Below are 17,572 nucleotides of genomic sequence, written 5' to 3' on the forward strand. Positions count from 1 at the left end.
TGAGTCTGAGGCAATGCACAGCTTAGGCAGGGACTGAAGCCCTGGAGCTGAGCTTTGATGGAGCTCCTGGGTCGTGATGTGGCTGGGCCCCTCCTGAGGCTGATCAAAGCCATTAGGGCTTATTAGTGCCCTTGGGGCCCCAACGAGGTGGCTGGAGAAAGGCTCAGTGCACAATGCTGCCAGCTCTGCCTTTGAGGTATCCCAGGGCCTGAGGCTGAGGATGGGACCCCCATAGAATAGAATCACCATGGAATCCACCAGGCTGGAAAAGACCTTTGGAGATCATCAACCATCACTGCCAAGTCTACCACTAAACCATCCCTTGAGAGCTGGCCCATGTAGGGCAGGTTTTGGGGCACAGAACACACTGGTGGGACACAAGATGGGGGGGGGGTTAAGTAAAATAGTTACAAACAGGGACTTTTATTAATGAAGGGTGTATTTCCTGGAGCTCAGCTGAGGGGAGATCCACATGGGAAGTATCCACAGCTTCCACACCAGGGAGCTTCTGGGGTGATTCGCCCACACCCCAGCCCCTCCAGCAAAGCGAGGGTGGGCTTGGACCCACCAGCTCCTGATCCATACCACATCCTGCCCAGCACCCCAGGGCTGCTGTTCCCCCCGTTGCCTTGGAGGTCTTTAAGGCCGGTGTCCCAGAAGAGCCGTGGGTCCTGCCTGCAGTGTCAGGAGGGGAGTTGGAAGCACTGAGTGATGCCGGTGCTGCTGTGAGCACCGTGCAGCTCCAGCAGCGCGTTCTGCAGCTCCTCCTCCAGCACCTGGAGAAGACAAGCAGCGCTGCCATGACCCATTCCCATCCCTGCCCTCCATCGGGAGCATCCCATGGAGGAGATGCTTCATGCTGCAGGAGCACTCACCTCCATGCGGGCCGCCAGCCGCTGCCTCCATGCACTGAGCTCCATGGCGTGCTCCTGGTCCAGCCGCCCCAGCTGCCGCCGCTCCTGCTCGGCCAGGAGATGCATCTTCTCACTCTGGGAGAGGGAAGGTCAGGAAGGTCCTCAAGAAAAGGTACCGAGGGGGTAGGAAGCCCCCAGGGTGAATTTCCCCCCGTGTACCTGCATCTGCTCCAGCTCTGCCAGGTTCTCAGCCTGCTGCTGCTGTAGCTGCTGCCACCTCTCCTCCTGCTGTGCCAGCTGAGGTAGGGGACAGCCCACATCACCCCCCACCCCCTAAAAGGCACCACTTGGAGCTTTTGGGCTGCTCTCCCCATACTTTGGGGAGCCTCGTTGGCTCCAGAAGGTGCTTGTACCTGCTTGGCCCTCTCGCTCTGCTTGCCCCCAGGAGCCTCCTGCATCTTCAGGTTGTCCTTGAAGAGGGTCAGGCGGGTTTTGGTGGCACAGCACTGGCTTTTGGGCAGCTGAGCCTGCTCCTGAGCCTGCTGGCTCCTGAGCTCGTCCAGCAGGAGCTGGTGGAAGCGGCTCATCCTCTCCATCTCCTGGGAAAGGGGTGGGAGGATGAGCCAGGAGAGGGACGGGGACCCCATGGGGCTGGTGGAGCAGCTCCCACCTCACCTTCTCGTGGCGCTTGCGGAGCTGCAGCCTCTGCACCGCGTGCTGCTCCTTCACCTGCTGCCTGAAGAGCTGGTACTTCTCCTGCAGGTGCCCTTGCTCCATGCTCCACACCACCGACTCGCAGGCTGATGGGCACAGCACCATCACCACCACCAGGAACCTCCCTAAGAACCCACCATCCTCCTCCTCCCAGCCCAACCCACCTCTCCTGAGGCTGTGAATCCTGGTGCTGTACTCCCAGTCAATGGACATCATCTTCTTCTTGTGCTCCTGGACCACCCTCTGCAAGGCTGCGTTGAGCTCCTCCTGCTGCTGCTGCAGGAACCGCTGCTCATGGGGTGAGCAATGGAAAGCCTTGGCCCCAGCACCCAGGGGAGCCGGTCCCCATGCTCCAGGTGGCACAGACAGAGGAGCCAGCGCTGCTCCAGACCCTCACCTCTCTCCCATCACCCTTCAGCTCCTGCATCCTCCTCCCACAGCCCTTCTGGAGGGCCTTGAGGCGTTTGGCCTCCTCACGCAGCTTCACCGTGTACTTGAGCTCCTGGTGCTCCTTCAGCTGCCGGTGACGCCGCTCCAAGCTCTCCACCTCCCGGTCATAGAACTGCTTCTTGCTCTATAACCATGTGCAGATACGGTCAACGGGGCTGCAGGGACCACAAGAAGCAACCAACACCCCCCCAGACCTCAGTGTCTCCCACAGCAGGACCCCAGCCTGCGTCCATTCCTGACCACATCATGGCACAAGGGATGATGATGATGATGATGATGGTGATGGACCCGTTACCATCATCTCCTGCTCGATGTGGCGGAACATCTGCTCCCGCTGGTGGTGGAACTTGTGCTCCAACCGGCTCTGAGCTCGCTGCTCCTCCTTCTGCAACACCCGCAGCTCACGGAGCTCCTGGCGCCTGAAGGTGTGGGGCGAGATGGGGCTGAGGGTGGCCCCAAAGGCACCTCTCTCTCTCCCGTGCAGGGAGCAGCTCAGTGCTGGTGAACAGCATGGAGAAGGACTATCTCCAACAAGAATGAAGATGGGATGCCCATTGCCTACATGGTGGCCATACTCGTAAGCTGCCTCTCCATAGAATGGGTTGGGTTGGGAAGGACCTTGGGATCACGCAGCTCCAACCCGCTGCCATGGGCAGGGATGCCTCACACTAGACCATGTCCGACCTGGCATCTCCCCATTCAGCCTCTCCTCCTCTCCTTGGGTGACACAAGGGCTTATGGGAGAAGATCTTCCCCTCTTCTTTCCTTAAGGTGCTGCTGGGCACACCAGATGTGGGGCTGGACACACCAGATGTGGGGCTGGACACACCAGATGTGGGGCTGGGCAATGCTTTGCCTCCTCATGGGTCCCTACTTCCCTGAGGACACAGGGAAGGGCTTGCTCATGGTCTCCTGCTGGAGTAGACCCTGACTATGGAGCCAGATGGGTTTCCAAGCATGGTGATGGAGCACTTGTGCTCTGCATGGAGCCCCTCAGACCCATCTCCTGCACCCTTTCCCCTTGGCCCCTGGTCCTCCTCGGGCAGGAACGGGTGGAAGATGCCTGCTGGCCCCTCCACCTCCACGTCACTCACCGAGCGGAGCGCATCATCCCATCCCTCATCCCGGCCTTGGTGGTCGCTGCGCTCACGTCCTCCCCGTCCACCCCAAACCTGGGGGGTTCCTTCACCATCCCTTGGAGCGAGGCAGGTTCCTGCATCTGGGAGCAATGGTTCTGAGCTCAGACAACCCAAAACCACCCAAAACCCCAACCTGAGGGCCCATGCAAAGGGGGTCACCTTCCCATGGCCGCTGGTAAGGTTCTCACCTCCTGGCCTTCTCCAGCCAAAGGGAAAGGCTTTGGTGCTGCAGGGAGGATGCTTGGATCTTGCCCATCTGCAGGGTGCTCCTCTCCATGCCTTGTTGTGAGGGATGGATCCACTTCCCACACTGCCTGTGCCTGGGAAGAGACCCAGCCCAGGGCAGCATTGAACCTCACACTTTTTATGGCCTTTGGATGTCCACCAAGGGCCTCCTGGGGCTCTGGCGTTGCTCCCTGAGCCTCCAAACCACTCCTTTCCTCTCCAGGTCCAGCCTTTGATGGCCCTTCAGGAGCTGGAGCAATTTGCACCCCTTCTTCTCCAAGCTCTCCATCATTTTCCTCCTGTTCTTTCCAGTCATCCTCAACTCCTGGCTTGTCCCTGGGGCTGTTCCCCACTTTCTCTTCTGTTTCTTCTTCACCAGGCCCCAGGATCTCCATGGAGGAGGAATTCTGGGTCTCTTCCCTTGCAGGTCCCTGCCCTGCACACGCTGCAGAGGTTGGCTCCAGTTCTTCTCCTTCCAGCATCCCTTCCCCAGCTCTGGCCTCCGCATCTCCCTCCGCTTTATGCTCTCCAGCCAAAGGCCCTTGGACAAGGTCCTCTTCCACCCCAGGCTGAGCATTGCCTGTGGCTTCCTCCTCTCTCCTCCCCACCTCCTGCTCACCCGGGTCCATGGGCTCAGCGCTGGCCTTCAGGTCTTGCAGTGACCAAGTAACCCGGTACCGATGCTCTGCCGGCACCTCGGAGCTCTGGGGTTTGCTCCTCATGGTCCATGGTGCCACCAGCTGCCCCACGGCCGAGGCTCTGCACCAGTGCCCACCCATGGGTGCAGGCAGGGCCAGCGAGGTGCAAGCAGGGTCTCTGCTTGATTCCTCTTCTGCATTGCTTTTGGGGATGGAAGTGGGGCTTGGGTGGCCTTCAAGACACCCCTCCATGGGCGTTTTGGCCACTGATGATGTGTCAGCACGTTGGGTTTCCTCCTGGGGCTCTGCCATGGGTCCAACCTGCTCTGCCATGGGTCCAACCTGCTCTGCCGTGGGTCCAGCCTGCTCTGCTGTGGGTCCAACCTGCTCTGTCTTGAGTCCAACCTGCTCTGCCTTGGGTTCAACCTGCTCTGCCGTGGGTCCAGCCTGCTCTGCCGTGGGTCCATCCAGCTCTGCCGTGGGTCCAGCCTGCTCTGCCGTGGGTCCAACCTGCTCTGCCGTGGGTCCAACCTGCTCTGCCGTGGGTCCAACCTCCTCTGCCATGGGTCCATCCAGCTCTGCCTTGGGTCCAGCCTGCTCTGCCGTGGGTCCAGCCTGCTCTGCCGTGGGTCCAGCCTGCTCTGCCGTGGGTCTGCCTTGAGTCCAACCTGCTCTGCCTTGGGTCCAACCTGCTCTGCCGTGGGTCCAGCCTGCTCTGCCGTGGGTCCAGCCTGCTCTGCCGTGGGTCCAACCTGCTCTGCCATGGGTCCAACCTGCTCTGCCGTGGGTCCATCCTGCTCTGCCATGGGTCCAACCTCCTCTGCCGTGGGTCCAACCTGCTCTGCTGTGGGTCCAACCTCCTCTGCCTCGGGTCCATCCGGCTCTGCCTTGGGTCCATCCGGCTCTGCCTCGGGTCCATCTGGCTCTGCCTTGGGTCCATCCGGCTCTGCCTCGGGTCCATCCGGCTCTGCCTCGGGTCCATCCAGCTCTGCCTCCAGCTCTTGCAGCCCCCCAAGCTCTCCTGCCCGCTGTGGTGCTGAGGGGATCTCAGCCACGCTGCAGCGGGTCCCCGGGGGGCTGATCTCCTTGTGACACCCTCGAGCTTCTCCTCCTGCCTCTGCTGGGACTGACGTCCCTTGAGGAGCATCCAGCGGCATCGCCTCCATCCCACTCAGCTCTGCCCCGGGCTGGTCCCTAACTGCTTCCCGGGTCCTCATCCCTCCAAGGAACGACCTGCGCCGCATCAGCTGCAGGAGCTCGGCAGCTCCCTTGGGGAGCCTCACGGAGAGCCTGGCCTCGGGGGAGGATCTCATCTGCTTCAGGACGCCCGATGCTCTCCTGGTCCTGGGCTCCGCCACCACCGGGGCATCAGAGGAGATGCTCAGCCCCTCGCTGACTCTCCCCATCGCGTCCAGCGGTGCTGGGGGGCAGGAGGGGTCTCCATGCTCCTGGCCCCCAGGCTGTGGGGTGGACAATGGGGGGAGAGATGAGGCTCAATGAGCTCATGGGAAGGGATGGGGGGATCCCGCACCCAGCCAGGCGCTACCCACGCACCGAGAGGACCGGGCCTTCCTCCTCATCCTCTTCATCATCATCAGCAGCAGCAGCAGCAGCAGCCCTGGCCTTGGCCACCAGCTCCCGGAGCGGCCGCTTGTCCGAGACACCCATCACAAAGGGGTGCTGGGTGAGAGCAAGGGAGGTGGCTGGGACCAGCACCAGGGATGAGTCCCACCACACTGGGCCTACAGCAATGGGTGCTACCCACCTGCAGGAGCTGGGACGCTGACCAGCGCTCCTCAGGGCTCTTCTGCAGGGATCTCCTCAGGAAGTCCTTGAAGTCTTCAGACCTGCGGGATGGTCCCCATCACCCCTCTGTGGGCCCTATGGGCCTTGGGGTGATGCCCACCAGCATCCCCTTCTGTGGGCAAAGGTGGTGCCTGTGGTACCCCTGGGGCTGGGCTTGGAGGAGTCGCAGCCAAGCATCCCCTATGGGCCAAGAGCCCACCCCAAAGAACACCTCCCATTGTCACCCGTGTTGGGTGCTGGGAACTCACCACCTCTTGGGGTGCCTCAAGGTGGGTGGCTGGGACTTGGTGATCTTCAGCAGCACCCGGAGGGGGTTCAGCTCGTGGTAGGGGGGCTCCATCTCGGCCATCTCGATCAGGGTGATGCCCAGTGACCAGATGTCAGCCTTGTAGCTGTAGGGGCTCTCCTTGGACACCTCACACTGCACCACCTCCGGGGCCATCCTGTGCATGGCACAGAGGGGAACGTGTCCAGCCTGCCCTGGGCTGCTGCCTCCTCCCGACACCAAACCCAGGTGACAGCCCTGCAGAGAGAAGAGCTGAGATTCAACCCCAGCTCTTCCAATGCTACCCCGGGAGGCCTCGAACCCACCAGTGTCCTCCCCATGCACAGCCTCATGCAACTGAGAAGCCCACCCCGAAGCCATCATTAACTGGAAGAGGAACAATCCTCTTGCTCTTAATGGTGGCCTTGGCAGCGCTGGGGAATGGTTGGACTTGATGATCCAACCCCATTGATTCCATGGTTCCAATCAAATTCCTTGAGATGCTTCTGGTGTTGTGAGCATCCCCTGGGCTCCCTCATCCCAGCATCCCTGTGCATTCCCCCCCCACACACCTACCAGTAAGGGGTGCCGATGAAGGACACGCGCCGCTGGCCAGAGCTGGAGTTCTTGGCCGAGACCCCAAAATCAGCTGCAGAGCAGGAAGCAGCGGTTGGAGATGATCCCTGGAGCATCCCTGTGCCCTTTGGGACCCCCGGGACTCACCCAGCTTGATGTCCCCATCGAGGGTGAGCAGGACGTTGCCAGCCTTGATGTCCCTGTGGATGATGCTGCAGCCGTGCAGGTACTGCAGTGCCAGCAGGAGCTGCCTGCAGGCGCCTCGGATCTGCTCCTCACTCAGCCCCTTCTCCAGCCCTGCCATCAGCACCAATGAACCCCGCTGCCAACGAGGCCCAAACCCCGGGGTACCCAATGGAAGATGCATCCCAACCCATCCTCCCTGCTGGAGATGCTGCACGATGCCAGGAATCGCTTCCACACCATGGAATTTGGCCATCCCATCCCAAATCCCACAATGACCAACCATCAAAAATGGGGGGGGGGGGGGTGTTACCCAAAATCGCTGCATCCACGGCCCCTCCTGGACAAAACTCCACCAGGATCTGCAAGGAGAAGTTCCCCGCCCTGGTCTGTAAACGTGCTCCTCCAGGCAGAGTCCACCAGCCCTAGGATGCTGGGGTCCATGCCCTGATGGTGGGACCCCGGTCCATGCCCTGATGGTGGGACCCCGGTCCATGCCCTGGTGGTGGGACCATGGTCCATGCCTTGATGATGGGACCGTGGTCATGCCCTGATGGTGGGACCCCAGTCCATGCCTTGATGACGGGACCGTGGTCCATGCCCTGATGGTGGGACCCCGGTCCATGCCCTGATGGTGGGACCCCCATCCATGCCCTGATGGTGGGACCCCAGTCCATGCCTTGATGGTGGGACCCCGGTCCATGCCCTGATGGTGGGACCCCCATCCATGCCCTGATGGTGGGACCCCAGTCCATGCCTTGATGATGGGACCGTGGTCCATGCCCTGATGGTGGGACCCCGGTCCATGCCTTGATGGTGGGACCCCGGTCCATGCCCTGGTGGTGGGACCATGGTCCATGCCTTGATGATGGGACCGTGGTCATGCCCTGATGGTGGGACCCAGGTCCATGCCCTGATGATGGGACCCCTGTCCATGCCCTGATGGTGGGACCCCAGTCCATGCCCTGATGGTGGGACCCCCGTCCATGCCCTGATGGTGGGACCCCCGTCCATGCCCTGATGGTGGGACCCCAGTCCATGCCCTGATGGTGGGACCCCCGTCCATGCCTTGATGGTGGGACCATGGTCCGTGCCCTGATGGTGGGACCAGCACTCACCCAGAGCCGCCCGTCCCAATAGAGCGCGTCCAGCAGCTTGATGATGTTGGGGTGGTCGCAGCAGGCCAAGATCTCGATCTCCACCACGTGGTCCTCCAGCTCCTCCTCGCTCGGGGCATCAATGACCTTGGCGGCCGCCAGCACCCCCGTCACCCTGTTCTGTGCCTGGGGGGGGAGGTTTGATGTGGGTACCAAAGCAGCAGCCCCATGGTTTGTGGTGAGGGGTGAAGCTTGGACACATCACATCCCACCCCCGGTGCTTGGTGCCACCAAGGCAAACACCAGGAGCCCACTGTCACCAGGGATGGGATGAAGAGGGATGTGTGGTCACCCCATGGGTGATACACACGCGGTGTGATGCGGCCATGCCACCCTGCATGTCCCAGAGCACGGAGCATCCCACTTGTATGGATGCTGTGCGGACCCTTCATCAGGGACTGGAGCGACAGGACAAGGGGCGATGGGTGATGGGTTCCAACTGAAACAGGGGAGCTTCAGGTTGGATTTAAGGAAGCTCTTCCCAGTGAGGCTGGGGCAGGCCCCACAGGAGCAGACCCATCACCGAGCCACCGGTGCCGGAAGGCGCCCGACGTTGGGTTTCCTGCCACGCTCGGGCTCCTCGCTGTGGTTTTGGGTTAGAACCTCCCATCTCAGCCCCTCACCCAACCGAGGCTTCAAGCACCCACAGCTCCCGAGCCGGCGGCTGTCCCCGTGCCAAGGGACAGGGATGGGGACCAGCGATGATGTGCACGGACCCTGCCACAGGGCCCCGGTGGGGTCCTGGGGGTTCTCCTACCTTAAAGACCTTGCCGAAGGCGCCATCACCCAGCTCCCCCAGCAGCAGCCAGGTCTCCTCGGGGTCCACGTCCCTCCTGATGTGCTCGTGCTGCTTCGGGGGCTTCTTCTTCCCCCCAAAGCCAAAGAGCCTGCGGAGGAAAGCCATGGGGGCACCTCCATGCGGAGAACGGGGTCCTGGGGCCGGCGCTGCAGCACGAGCACCCTCACAGCATCACAGCAGCATCACTCTTCCTCCTCCTCCTCCTCCTCCTCCTCCCTCTGCGGCAGGAAGGGGCTGCCCCGGCCCGCGCAGGAGGTGCCATGAGACCGAGGTGCCAAAAGGAGACACTGATGCTTCGTCACATCCCACCCTTGTGCTCACCCCCTGCATCCCACCAAAGGGGTCTTATGGGGGTACCCAGCATCCCTCTGCGGGTGCACGGTCCTTTATGGCTCCAGGATTTCATTTTCCCCTTCTCCTTTTCCTCCATCTCCTTCTTCTTTCTCCTTTTCCTTCATCCCATCCTTTCCCTTCTCCTCTTCTCCATCTCCTTCCCCTTCATCCCATCCTTTTCCCTCTTCTTTCTCTTTTCTACGCACAACCCCATGAATCCATACATCCACAGCACCAGGCTCTGTGGCTGAGCTTAGATAGGTCCCACGTGTGCTGGGTCACCCCAGGTGGGGTCATTAAACCTTATTAGTGCCCCACTAATTAACCCTGCATGCAAAGCCCCTCATGGTCAGGCTGATGCTTGGGGGGGGGTAAGCTGTTGACACCTCGTTTGCAGCCCCCTCCCAATGGGGGCACCCACCCACCCCCCCAGCAGCACCCAAAGGGATCCAGCTCTGGCTGCTCCCCCAAATCAAGGTGGTTTCTACCCCTTAAACACGGAACCCGGGTGCTGATGTGGCTGCAGCACGCAATGGGATCAACCCCAGGAGCTCCACAATCCCAAGTGGAATAACGAACCCACCCTCATGGTCTGTGCTCCAAAGGGACGCGGGAGCCACCGGAGCTGCCCAACCCGGCACCAACAGCCAGGCTTTGATCCTGCAGCTCCTTCTTCCTTCTTCCTTTTCCTTTCCCTTTTCCTTCATCTCCTTCCCTTTCTCCTTTTCCTTCTCCCTTCCCTTTGCAGCCAACGCTGGGCTTTGCACCCTGGCTGAGCCCCGACCCCTTTCACCTCACCTCTTCCAACCTCAGTAATTCCCCTTCTCCCTCCCATCAGAGCAGATCGCACTGGGGCCGGGTCCCACCGGGGACCCTCAGCATCCCCAGCACCCTGGAATCCAATGTATTCCCAGTGGGAGCCGAGCTCCCACTATCTACAAGGGGGAACTGAGGCGAGGAACCCCCAGCTCCAGCCCCCTCCCATTCTGCTCGAACAGAAACTGGATAAAACCCCAAATAGGGGAGGTTTTGGGGGGGGTTTTGTCTGTTTTCACCAAATCACATCCTTACTGAGGTGGCTGCGGGCGCGCTCCTGCACCAAGAGGGTCAATGGCACCTCGTGTTCCTTCACCCCCTTTTCCAGCCCCAAAAGGGGGGGGACACAGGAGGCAGATGCCCCCCACGGGCCTCCCCTCCCCGCTTCTGCTTTCTCCAACTGTTGGCCCCAAATGAGTCACTGGGGGATTTCTCTTTGAGTTTCTCAGGACTCTCTCACAAACCGGCCCGGGGCGGGGGGGGATTCTCGGGAGGCTGCTATGGGGTTGAGCACCAATGGGTGCTCTCCACTTCCAGCCCCTTGGAGATCCCTTGATTATGGGTGGCTTCGGTCCCATGGGGTTGAGATGCCTGAGCTGGGGACAAGGGACAAGTGTCCCTGGAAAGTGGTACCCAGTGCCCAAGTGATGCAGAGGGCTCCATTGCAGGGTGATGCTCGGCTCTGTGGACACCAGTGACTCCATCCCCCTTTGCAGGGGACACTGGTGACTCCATCCCTGTTTGTAGGGTGATGCTCAGCCTCAGTAACTCCATCCCTGTTTGCCGGACGATGCTTAGCCCCAAGGACCCTGTCCCCATTGGTGATGCTCAGCTCTGGGGACACCAATGGCTTCATCCCCATTGACAGGGTGATGCTCAGTTCTGGGGGCACCAGTGACTCCATCTCCCTTTGCGGGGGACACTGGTGGCCTTATCCCTGTTTGCAGGGTGATTCTCAGCCCCGAGGACACCGGTGACTCATCCCCTATCGACAGATGCTGCTCAGCCCTGGGCACACCGGTGACTCCATCCCCGCTTGCAGGATGGTGCCCAGCGAAGCAGGGGGACCAGGACCGCATCCCCACGAGCATCCCACCCAAGGGTCCCCATCCGTATCCCCAAAGCCCCGCTGCCGGTGGCGCTGCCACCGCATCGCCAGCACCGAGGGGAGCGGGTTGAGCTGGAAAGTCCGGTGCAGTCATTCGGGGAGGTGCGGGGCTGCGGTGGGGTGAGAACCCCAAAACACCCCTCGGTTCCGGTAACGAAAGAGTCACCCGCACACGCCAAGACGCCACTTCCCTGAGTGGGGGATGACTCAGCCCCAGTTACACCAGCACCGCCACAGAGCTCTTCCTCCGGCCGCCCCATGAGCCGCTCGGACACCGCTCCGGACCCGGTGAGTACCGATACAAGCGGGGGTGCGGTCCCGGTGTTGCGGGGAAGGGGGGGGTCCCGTTCCCCGCCACCCGTCCCCATCCCCTCGCCCCATCCCATGAACTCAGCACAAAGCGCGGAGCCCGTCCGGGGGTGCGAATCCCAAAGCCAAGGAGGGATAAAGGGGGTGCCCCCCCCTCCCCATCCCGCTTCACCCCATGGGGGCACCCGCACCCCAAAACCCCTTCTCCCGCTTCCGCAGCAGGCGCTGGGTGATGTCAGGGGTTATTTTCACTCCGGGGCCGGGGAAGGGATGACTTCAACCCCATTACTCAGCCGCCGTCATGGCTTGGCGCGGCTCCGGAGCTATTCCGAGCCGTGACGCTCGGGGCACTTCCATGTGAATTTGGGGCGAAAAGAGCCAAAATGAGGGTAAACGGAGCTGGGGGGGGGGGGGGGGGGGGCAGGAAGGGGAGCGAGCCCCTAAGGGACACCGAGGGGTGTGCGGGGCTTTGAGGGGGGGACACGACATGGGATGAGTTGGGTCGGTCTCAGCCCAGCACCGTTAATTGTGATCACGTTAAGTTTAATTACAGCCCCAGTGGCTCAGTCAGAGCCAGACGCGGCTCAGTCACTTACCGGGTGTTTTTAGCCCCAAACTGGTTGATTTTCACCCCAAAAGACCCCCGGGATCATCACTTCGCCCCTAATCCCCCCCCTCCGAACACACACTACACTTTCCTGCATGAGGAAATCACGTCAGCGGTGCCGGGAACTGTGTCTGAGACATGCAATCACAGCTGGGGCATGTAGGGACATGACATACATGTACATCACATGTACCTGTGCGCACACACACACACACACACAGAGAGCACAGGCTGTGCCCCCCCCACGCACCCACATGCATGTGCTCACGTGTAGCCGCGTTACACACGTGCCCAGCTGCCCCATGAGGGCGCTCACATGTATGTATTCACCCGCACATACATGTACATAAGCGTGTACTCACGTGTGCGTGAACACGCCAGGGCACGCGTGTCCACACGGGCACATGTGTGCTTACCCACACACGTGAACACGCTTGATACATGTAGAGAGACACGCCAGCAGCTGAACATACATGTGTGAACACGCATGTACACGCATGTACACGCACACACGTGTGCACACGCGGGAATACAACTCCCTGCCGGGCTTAGAGCGGGGCGGGAGGCGCGGGAAGACGAGCGGCCCCTCTGTCCAATAGGAGAAGGGGGCGTGGCGGCGCTGGCCAATAGGAGGGCGGAAGGGGGGGCGTGGCCTCTCCGCCCCGCGGGCGCGCCCTGCAATCACATGGCGCGCCGGCGGTGGGTGAGCGGGAGCGGCGTGGGAAAAGGGGGGGGGGTTGAATTTGGGGTGTCAAGGGGGGGGGTACCCCAAATTTGGGGGGGGGGTGAACACAAGGGAGCACCTTAAGGTCACGGTGGGGTCCACCAGGCACCGAAATCGGCTTGGGCCGATTTCGGTGCCTGGTGGACCCCACCGTGACCCAAATCCCCCTAATTTAGCCTTAAATTTAGGGGGTCTGATCCTCCCCTTCTTCCCCCCATCCAGAACCCCTCCTAAACCCCCCCGTCTCCCCATGGAGGACACCCCAGCGCAGCCCCGAGCCCCCCAAGAGCCCCTTGGACCGGTGAGTTGGATAAGGATGCTGACACCCCCCCCCCCCCCCATATAAGCATCAATGAAGAAGAGAGGGGGAAACAGCCAAAAAAAGGTGGGTTTGGGGGTGAAAAATGGGTCTGATTTTTGACAGAAAAGGGGGTTTATCATAGAAATGGGTGGTTTTTCCCCCCCCTTCCAACGTTGTTTTTCCCCTCTTGCAAACTAAACCAAAGCCTTAAAATAGTGCCCTGAAAATTCCACGTCTGCCGCGAGCCTAAAAAAGAAGAATTTAAGGGCAAAAAAAGCCCCCCCCCACACACACACACACAATAAAAGGACTTTGGGAGCCGAGCAGCTGCTTTGCCCAAAAATAGCAACAAGTTTTCTAACTCCGGAAAATGTGGAACAAACAAACGAGGAACGTTTTTAATGGAGAAAGGAGGAGGGAAAGGGGAGGGGAGGGGGGGGAATTCCTGCCCGTCTGTTTTCCTGGAAGCTGTTCCTCGTGTTCTCGCCCCATTCCAGTGCTTTGACCAACTTGGCGCTGGTCCCGGGGCTGCTGTTAACGAACGGAGAGCTCATTAAATGCTTTTAAGAAGCGGCCCCATGGGGTGCTGCGATGCTGCCTCATCACCGTGTCCCACAGGAGGCTCCGGTCGCTGGGGATGGCTCCGAGCAGGAGAAGCCGATGGAAGAAGCAACGAGCAGCGGGGAGAAGGAGAAAGAGGAGGAGGAAGCCTTCCTCATCAGCCTCTACAAGTTCATGAAGGACCGACACACGCCCATCGAGAGGATCCCCCACCTCGGCTTCAAGCAGAGTACGTGTCGTCGTCCCCCTCCGGGGGTGGAGGAGCTGCCGGTGCCTGCCCCGCATCCCCCTGACCCCAAGCATCTCCTCTCTATTCCCAGTTAACCTCTGGAAGATCTACAAAGCCGTGGAGAAGCTGGGGGCCTATGAGCTGGTGAGTGATGTGTGTGTGTGTGTCCCCCAGCGCCGGGATGTCCCTTGGGGGGGGTGATGCTCACCCATCCCCTCCCATTGCAGGTGACGGGGCGACGGCTCTGGAAGAACGTCTACGATGAGCTCGGGGGCAGCCCCGGCAGCACCAGCGCTGCCACCTGCACCCGGCGTCACTACGAGAGGTAGGGACAGGAGGGGCCGGCTCCGTGCCTCAGTTTCCCCTCCCGGTGCTGGTTCTCACTGCTGCATTCCCCCCCCACACCACCACCACCACAGGCTGGTCCTCCCGTACGTGCGGCATCTCAAGGGGGAGGATGACAAACCTCTGCCCCCCAGCAAGCCCCGCAAGCAGTACAAGGTCTCCAAGGGCACCGAGACGGGCGAGAAAGGCAAGAGGGGCAAGAAGGAGAAGGGCCGGGAGCAGGTACGGTGCCCCCCCTCCTAGCCTGGCTCTGGTTTGGGAGCAGCCCTGGGAGCACCCATCTCCTGTTGGGGTGCCTGGAAAAGAGCAAGGAGGGATGTGGCTGGTTGGGAAGGGAGGAGAACAGAGGGGCTCAGGGAGCCCGGCCACCACATCCCCATCTCCTTTCCCTGCAGCCTCCGGATAAGGCAAAGCAAGAGGCAGGAGCCGGCCTGGAGGATGCAGAGCGGGGCCGGGTGGCAGAAGGATGCTCCAGCCCGGTGGTCCTGAGCCCTTCGGGGGGGTGTCCTGACCCCTGCAGGACCCACAGCGAAACCTACAAGCGCCTTTTCTCCAGCTTCGCCTCCAAAGGCAACCACCCCATCATGTCCCCGCTGGCCAAGAAGAAGCTGCTGGCCCAGGTGAGCAGGGCAGAGTCCTTGCACTGCCCCAAACACCCCAACGGTGACACTGGCGCCAGCCCCAAGCCCCTGGCCGCCACCAGCTCCCACCTCGATGAGCAGAGGAGCCCGGAGCCGGCGGGAGCTCGGGATGCAGCTCCCGGCCCAAGGAGCGAGGTGGGACCCATCACGGGCACATCCCGCTCCGGCAGAGACAGCCAGCCCTGCCCTCGGGCCGAGGAGGGAGGCCCGGTGCCCGCTGTCTTCACCGGCTGTTTCCATGCGTACCGCAGCGAGGTGCTGCCTCCCGGCCGCTGCCCCCCGCTCTGGGGGTGCTTCTCCAGCTTGAAGGACTTCCTGGAGCCCCCTTCCTCCTGCCCACCGCGAGCCAAGGAGCAGGAGCAGCCCCAAGACCTGCGGAGCAAAGCGGGGCAGCCGTGGAGTGGTGACAGGCAGCAAGTGGCCACGGTTAAAGGGTGCTGGGTGCCCCCCAGCGCCAGCTTCACCCCCGCCAGGGGCAAGCGCAGCCGGGAGCAGGAGGAGGAGGAGGAAGAGGAGGAAGAGGAGGAGGCAACCTTCAGCCCCAGCGTGAAGTTACGGGCTGTGCCCCCCTTCATCAAGGAGGCTGACGGCAGGGACACGGGGCGGCAGCAAGGGCTGGCCAAGCCCAAGGCCGTGGTGGCCACCCCTGGCTACGCCGCGCCGCTGCCGCAAGCCCCGGACGCTTACAAGGGAGCGATGCTGCATTTCCCGGGCAGCTTTGGGAGCCCGCTGGAGCACCTCAAAACCCAAGGGGTGCCGGTGGCACCGTCCCTCTCCATCAATCCCTTCATCATTCCCGCTTTTCCCAGCCCCTTGGTGGCCACCTCCGACCTGGGCACCGGCCCCAGGCACTACACGGTGTCCTACGAGAGCTCGCTGCGGCACCGGCACTACCCGGCAGCGACGTGGCAAAGCCAAGCCCCTTACACCCCCCGGCACGTACCGGCCTTCCATCGCCATGCCAAGCTGTAGTGATGCTATCCCGGGCTGGATCAGCCTCGTTCCCTGTGGAGGAGGGAGGCTGGGATGCTGCGACTGCTTCAGAGCCTGTGGCAACAAAGGGACTGAGAGGAGACAATCTGGAGCGTGTCATTTTTACTCTTGATCTTAGAGCTGTTTGTATCCACTTTGTTATGCTGGTGACTTAACTACCAATAGCACAAGGTTATATATATTATATATAGAGAGAGATACATACACACATAAAAAAAAAAGGGGAGCAAAATAGTTGTGGAGGTTTCTATTTTGCCAGGGATAGAATCATGGAATGGTTGGGGTTGGAAAGGACCTTAAAGCTCATCCAGTTCCAACCCCTGCCATGGGCAGGGACCCCTTCCACTAGAGCAGCTTGCTCCAAGCCCCTGTGTCCAACCTGGCCTTGAGCACTGCCAGGGATGGGGCAGCCACAGCTTCTCTGGGAACCCTGTGCCAGCGCCTCAGCACCCTCACAAGGTGCCTCCATCCCAGCCCCAGGGGTTCCTCAGGGGCTGGGACCATGTTGGGTGTCTGCCCCACACCTCGACTGGCCACAGGGGCAAAGGCAGTGACCAGATGCTGGATGGTTCTGACCTAGCGGGGCTTGGGATGTCCTTGGATCGGGGCAGGGTTTGGGGGCATCCCTGGATCTGGAGTGACCCCAGAGGCATTTGGTGATGCCATGGGGCTGGAGGGGCTTTTCTGCATCAGGTTTGGGGGACTTGCAGCTCTTTCACGGTGCTTTTTTGCCTCGAGGAGCTCCCATCGAGCTGTTGCAAGTGACCCAGGGGCTTTGTTGGAGCTACAGGATGCATCCGCTCACCACTGTCCTGGTTGGTGCCCTTGAAGCCAGGCAGGACAGACAACAGCAGCACTTGTTTGTCACCTGTGAACATTACACCTTCAGGTGGAGCAGGAGCTGTTAAGTCAGCTTCTAAGCACCAATTCTGCTGTATCCATGGAAAGGAAAAGCTTTGGGGTATAAATTGAAAGAGGAGAATTAGCCCCATGCAGCACCGGTCTCTCCATGACTTGGGAAGAGCAGCACCAAGGTCCCAACCACTCCTGGATCCTCCAAGCCTGGATGTTGGAAAGGCTTTACAGACACTGCAGACCACCCCAGGTGAACCCCAGGAGCTTCTCTGCCAGAACACATCCCATGAACCTGGGTTCATGGACACAGGCATGGAGCTGGGGTCTCCCCATGGAGAGCTTCATCCGCGCCTGGCAACGAGGCCACTGGAGATGCCACATCCCTGAGCTTTATTATTGTCATTGCAGCTGAGGAACTGTGACTTCAAGCCTGGAGGAGATGGTTGAGCTGTTAAAAACAGCTCAGGTCAACAGCAGACCCTCAAGGTTGCTGCTCTTCATGGTGGTGGCAATGGAGGCAAAGGGGGACAGTCCCCAACAGCCAGACAGGATCCGGAGTGGCGCATGTGTAGCCCAGGAGGGGTAGGGAAGGACTCGCAGCATCTTCCTCCTCCTCCTCAAGGAAAACTCTTATTCTCCTGCTCTTTTTAGGAATGATTCCCAAACCACAGGCTGCTCCCTGTTCCTGCCATGGTGGGTCCTGGCCTGGCCAAGCTGGGCCAAAAATGGGATCTTCTCATGAGCATCAGGATGAGGAAGCGAGCAGAGATGTCAGCAACATGCTGCCCTCGGGGCTGTCCCGGCACTGTGAATGCCACTGGGAACTGTGCTCCCCGAAAGCATCTTGGCCAGCAAATGCTGCATCACTCCCCACATTCCTTTTGGGAAGCAGGATTCAAGTGCTCAGGGTGCAGCAGAGCTGCCGGATGGGATGGAGACACACA

General features: G+C 61.0%; 2 protein-coding genes across 2 annotated transcripts; one reads left to right on the forward strand and one right to left on the reverse strand.

The window, feature by feature from the left end:
- Window positions 1-421: 421 nt before the first annotated feature.
- LOC134170939 (STE20-like serine/threonine-protein kinase) lies at window positions 422-9,001 on the reverse strand. Its single transcript, XM_062632746.1, has 19 exons — window positions 8,765-9,001; window positions 7,969-8,133; window positions 7,164-7,212; window positions 6,815-6,964; window positions 6,668-6,740; window positions 6,075-6,269; window positions 5,786-5,867; window positions 5,575-5,700; window positions 4,992-5,480; window positions 3,346-4,365; window positions 3,113-3,237; window positions 2,314-2,437; window positions 1,966-2,142; window positions 1,733-1,856; window positions 1,530-1,654; window positions 1,268-1,453; window positions 1,074-1,151; window positions 876-989; window positions 422-776 (listed from the first exon to the last, which is right to left on the reverse strand). Exons 1-19 carry the CDS (start codon window positions 8,909-8,911, stop codon window positions 684-686), a joined length of 3,642 nt encoding a protein of 1,213 aa, XP_062488730.1. The 5' UTR covers window positions 8,912-9,001; the 3' UTR covers window positions 422-683.
- A 2,165-nt stretch (window positions 9,002-11,166) lies between these two features.
- On the forward strand, window positions 11,167-15,997 carry ARID5A (AT-rich interaction domain 5A). Its single transcript, XM_062632752.1, has 6 exons — window positions 11,167-11,351; window positions 13,623-13,794; window positions 13,886-13,938; window positions 14,022-14,119; window positions 14,214-14,361; window positions 14,535-15,997. The coding sequence occupies exons 1-6, from the start codon at window positions 11,322-11,324 to the stop codon at window positions 15,750-15,752; spliced, it is 1,719 nt and encodes a 572-aa protein (XP_062488736.1). The 5' UTR covers window positions 11,167-11,321; the 3' UTR covers window positions 15,753-15,997.
- The last annotated feature ends 1,575 nt before the right edge of the window (window positions 15,998-17,572 follow it).

The sequence above is a fragment of the Pezoporus occidentalis genome, unplaced genomic scaffold (assembly GCF_034315485.1).
Source record: "Pezoporus occidentalis ecotype Australia unplaced genomic scaffold, CSIRO_AGI_Poc_V1 ctg396, whole genome shotgun sequence".
NCBI classification, from domain to species: Eukaryota; Metazoa; Chordata; class Aves; order Psittaciformes; family Psittacidae; genus Pezoporus; species Pezoporus occidentalis.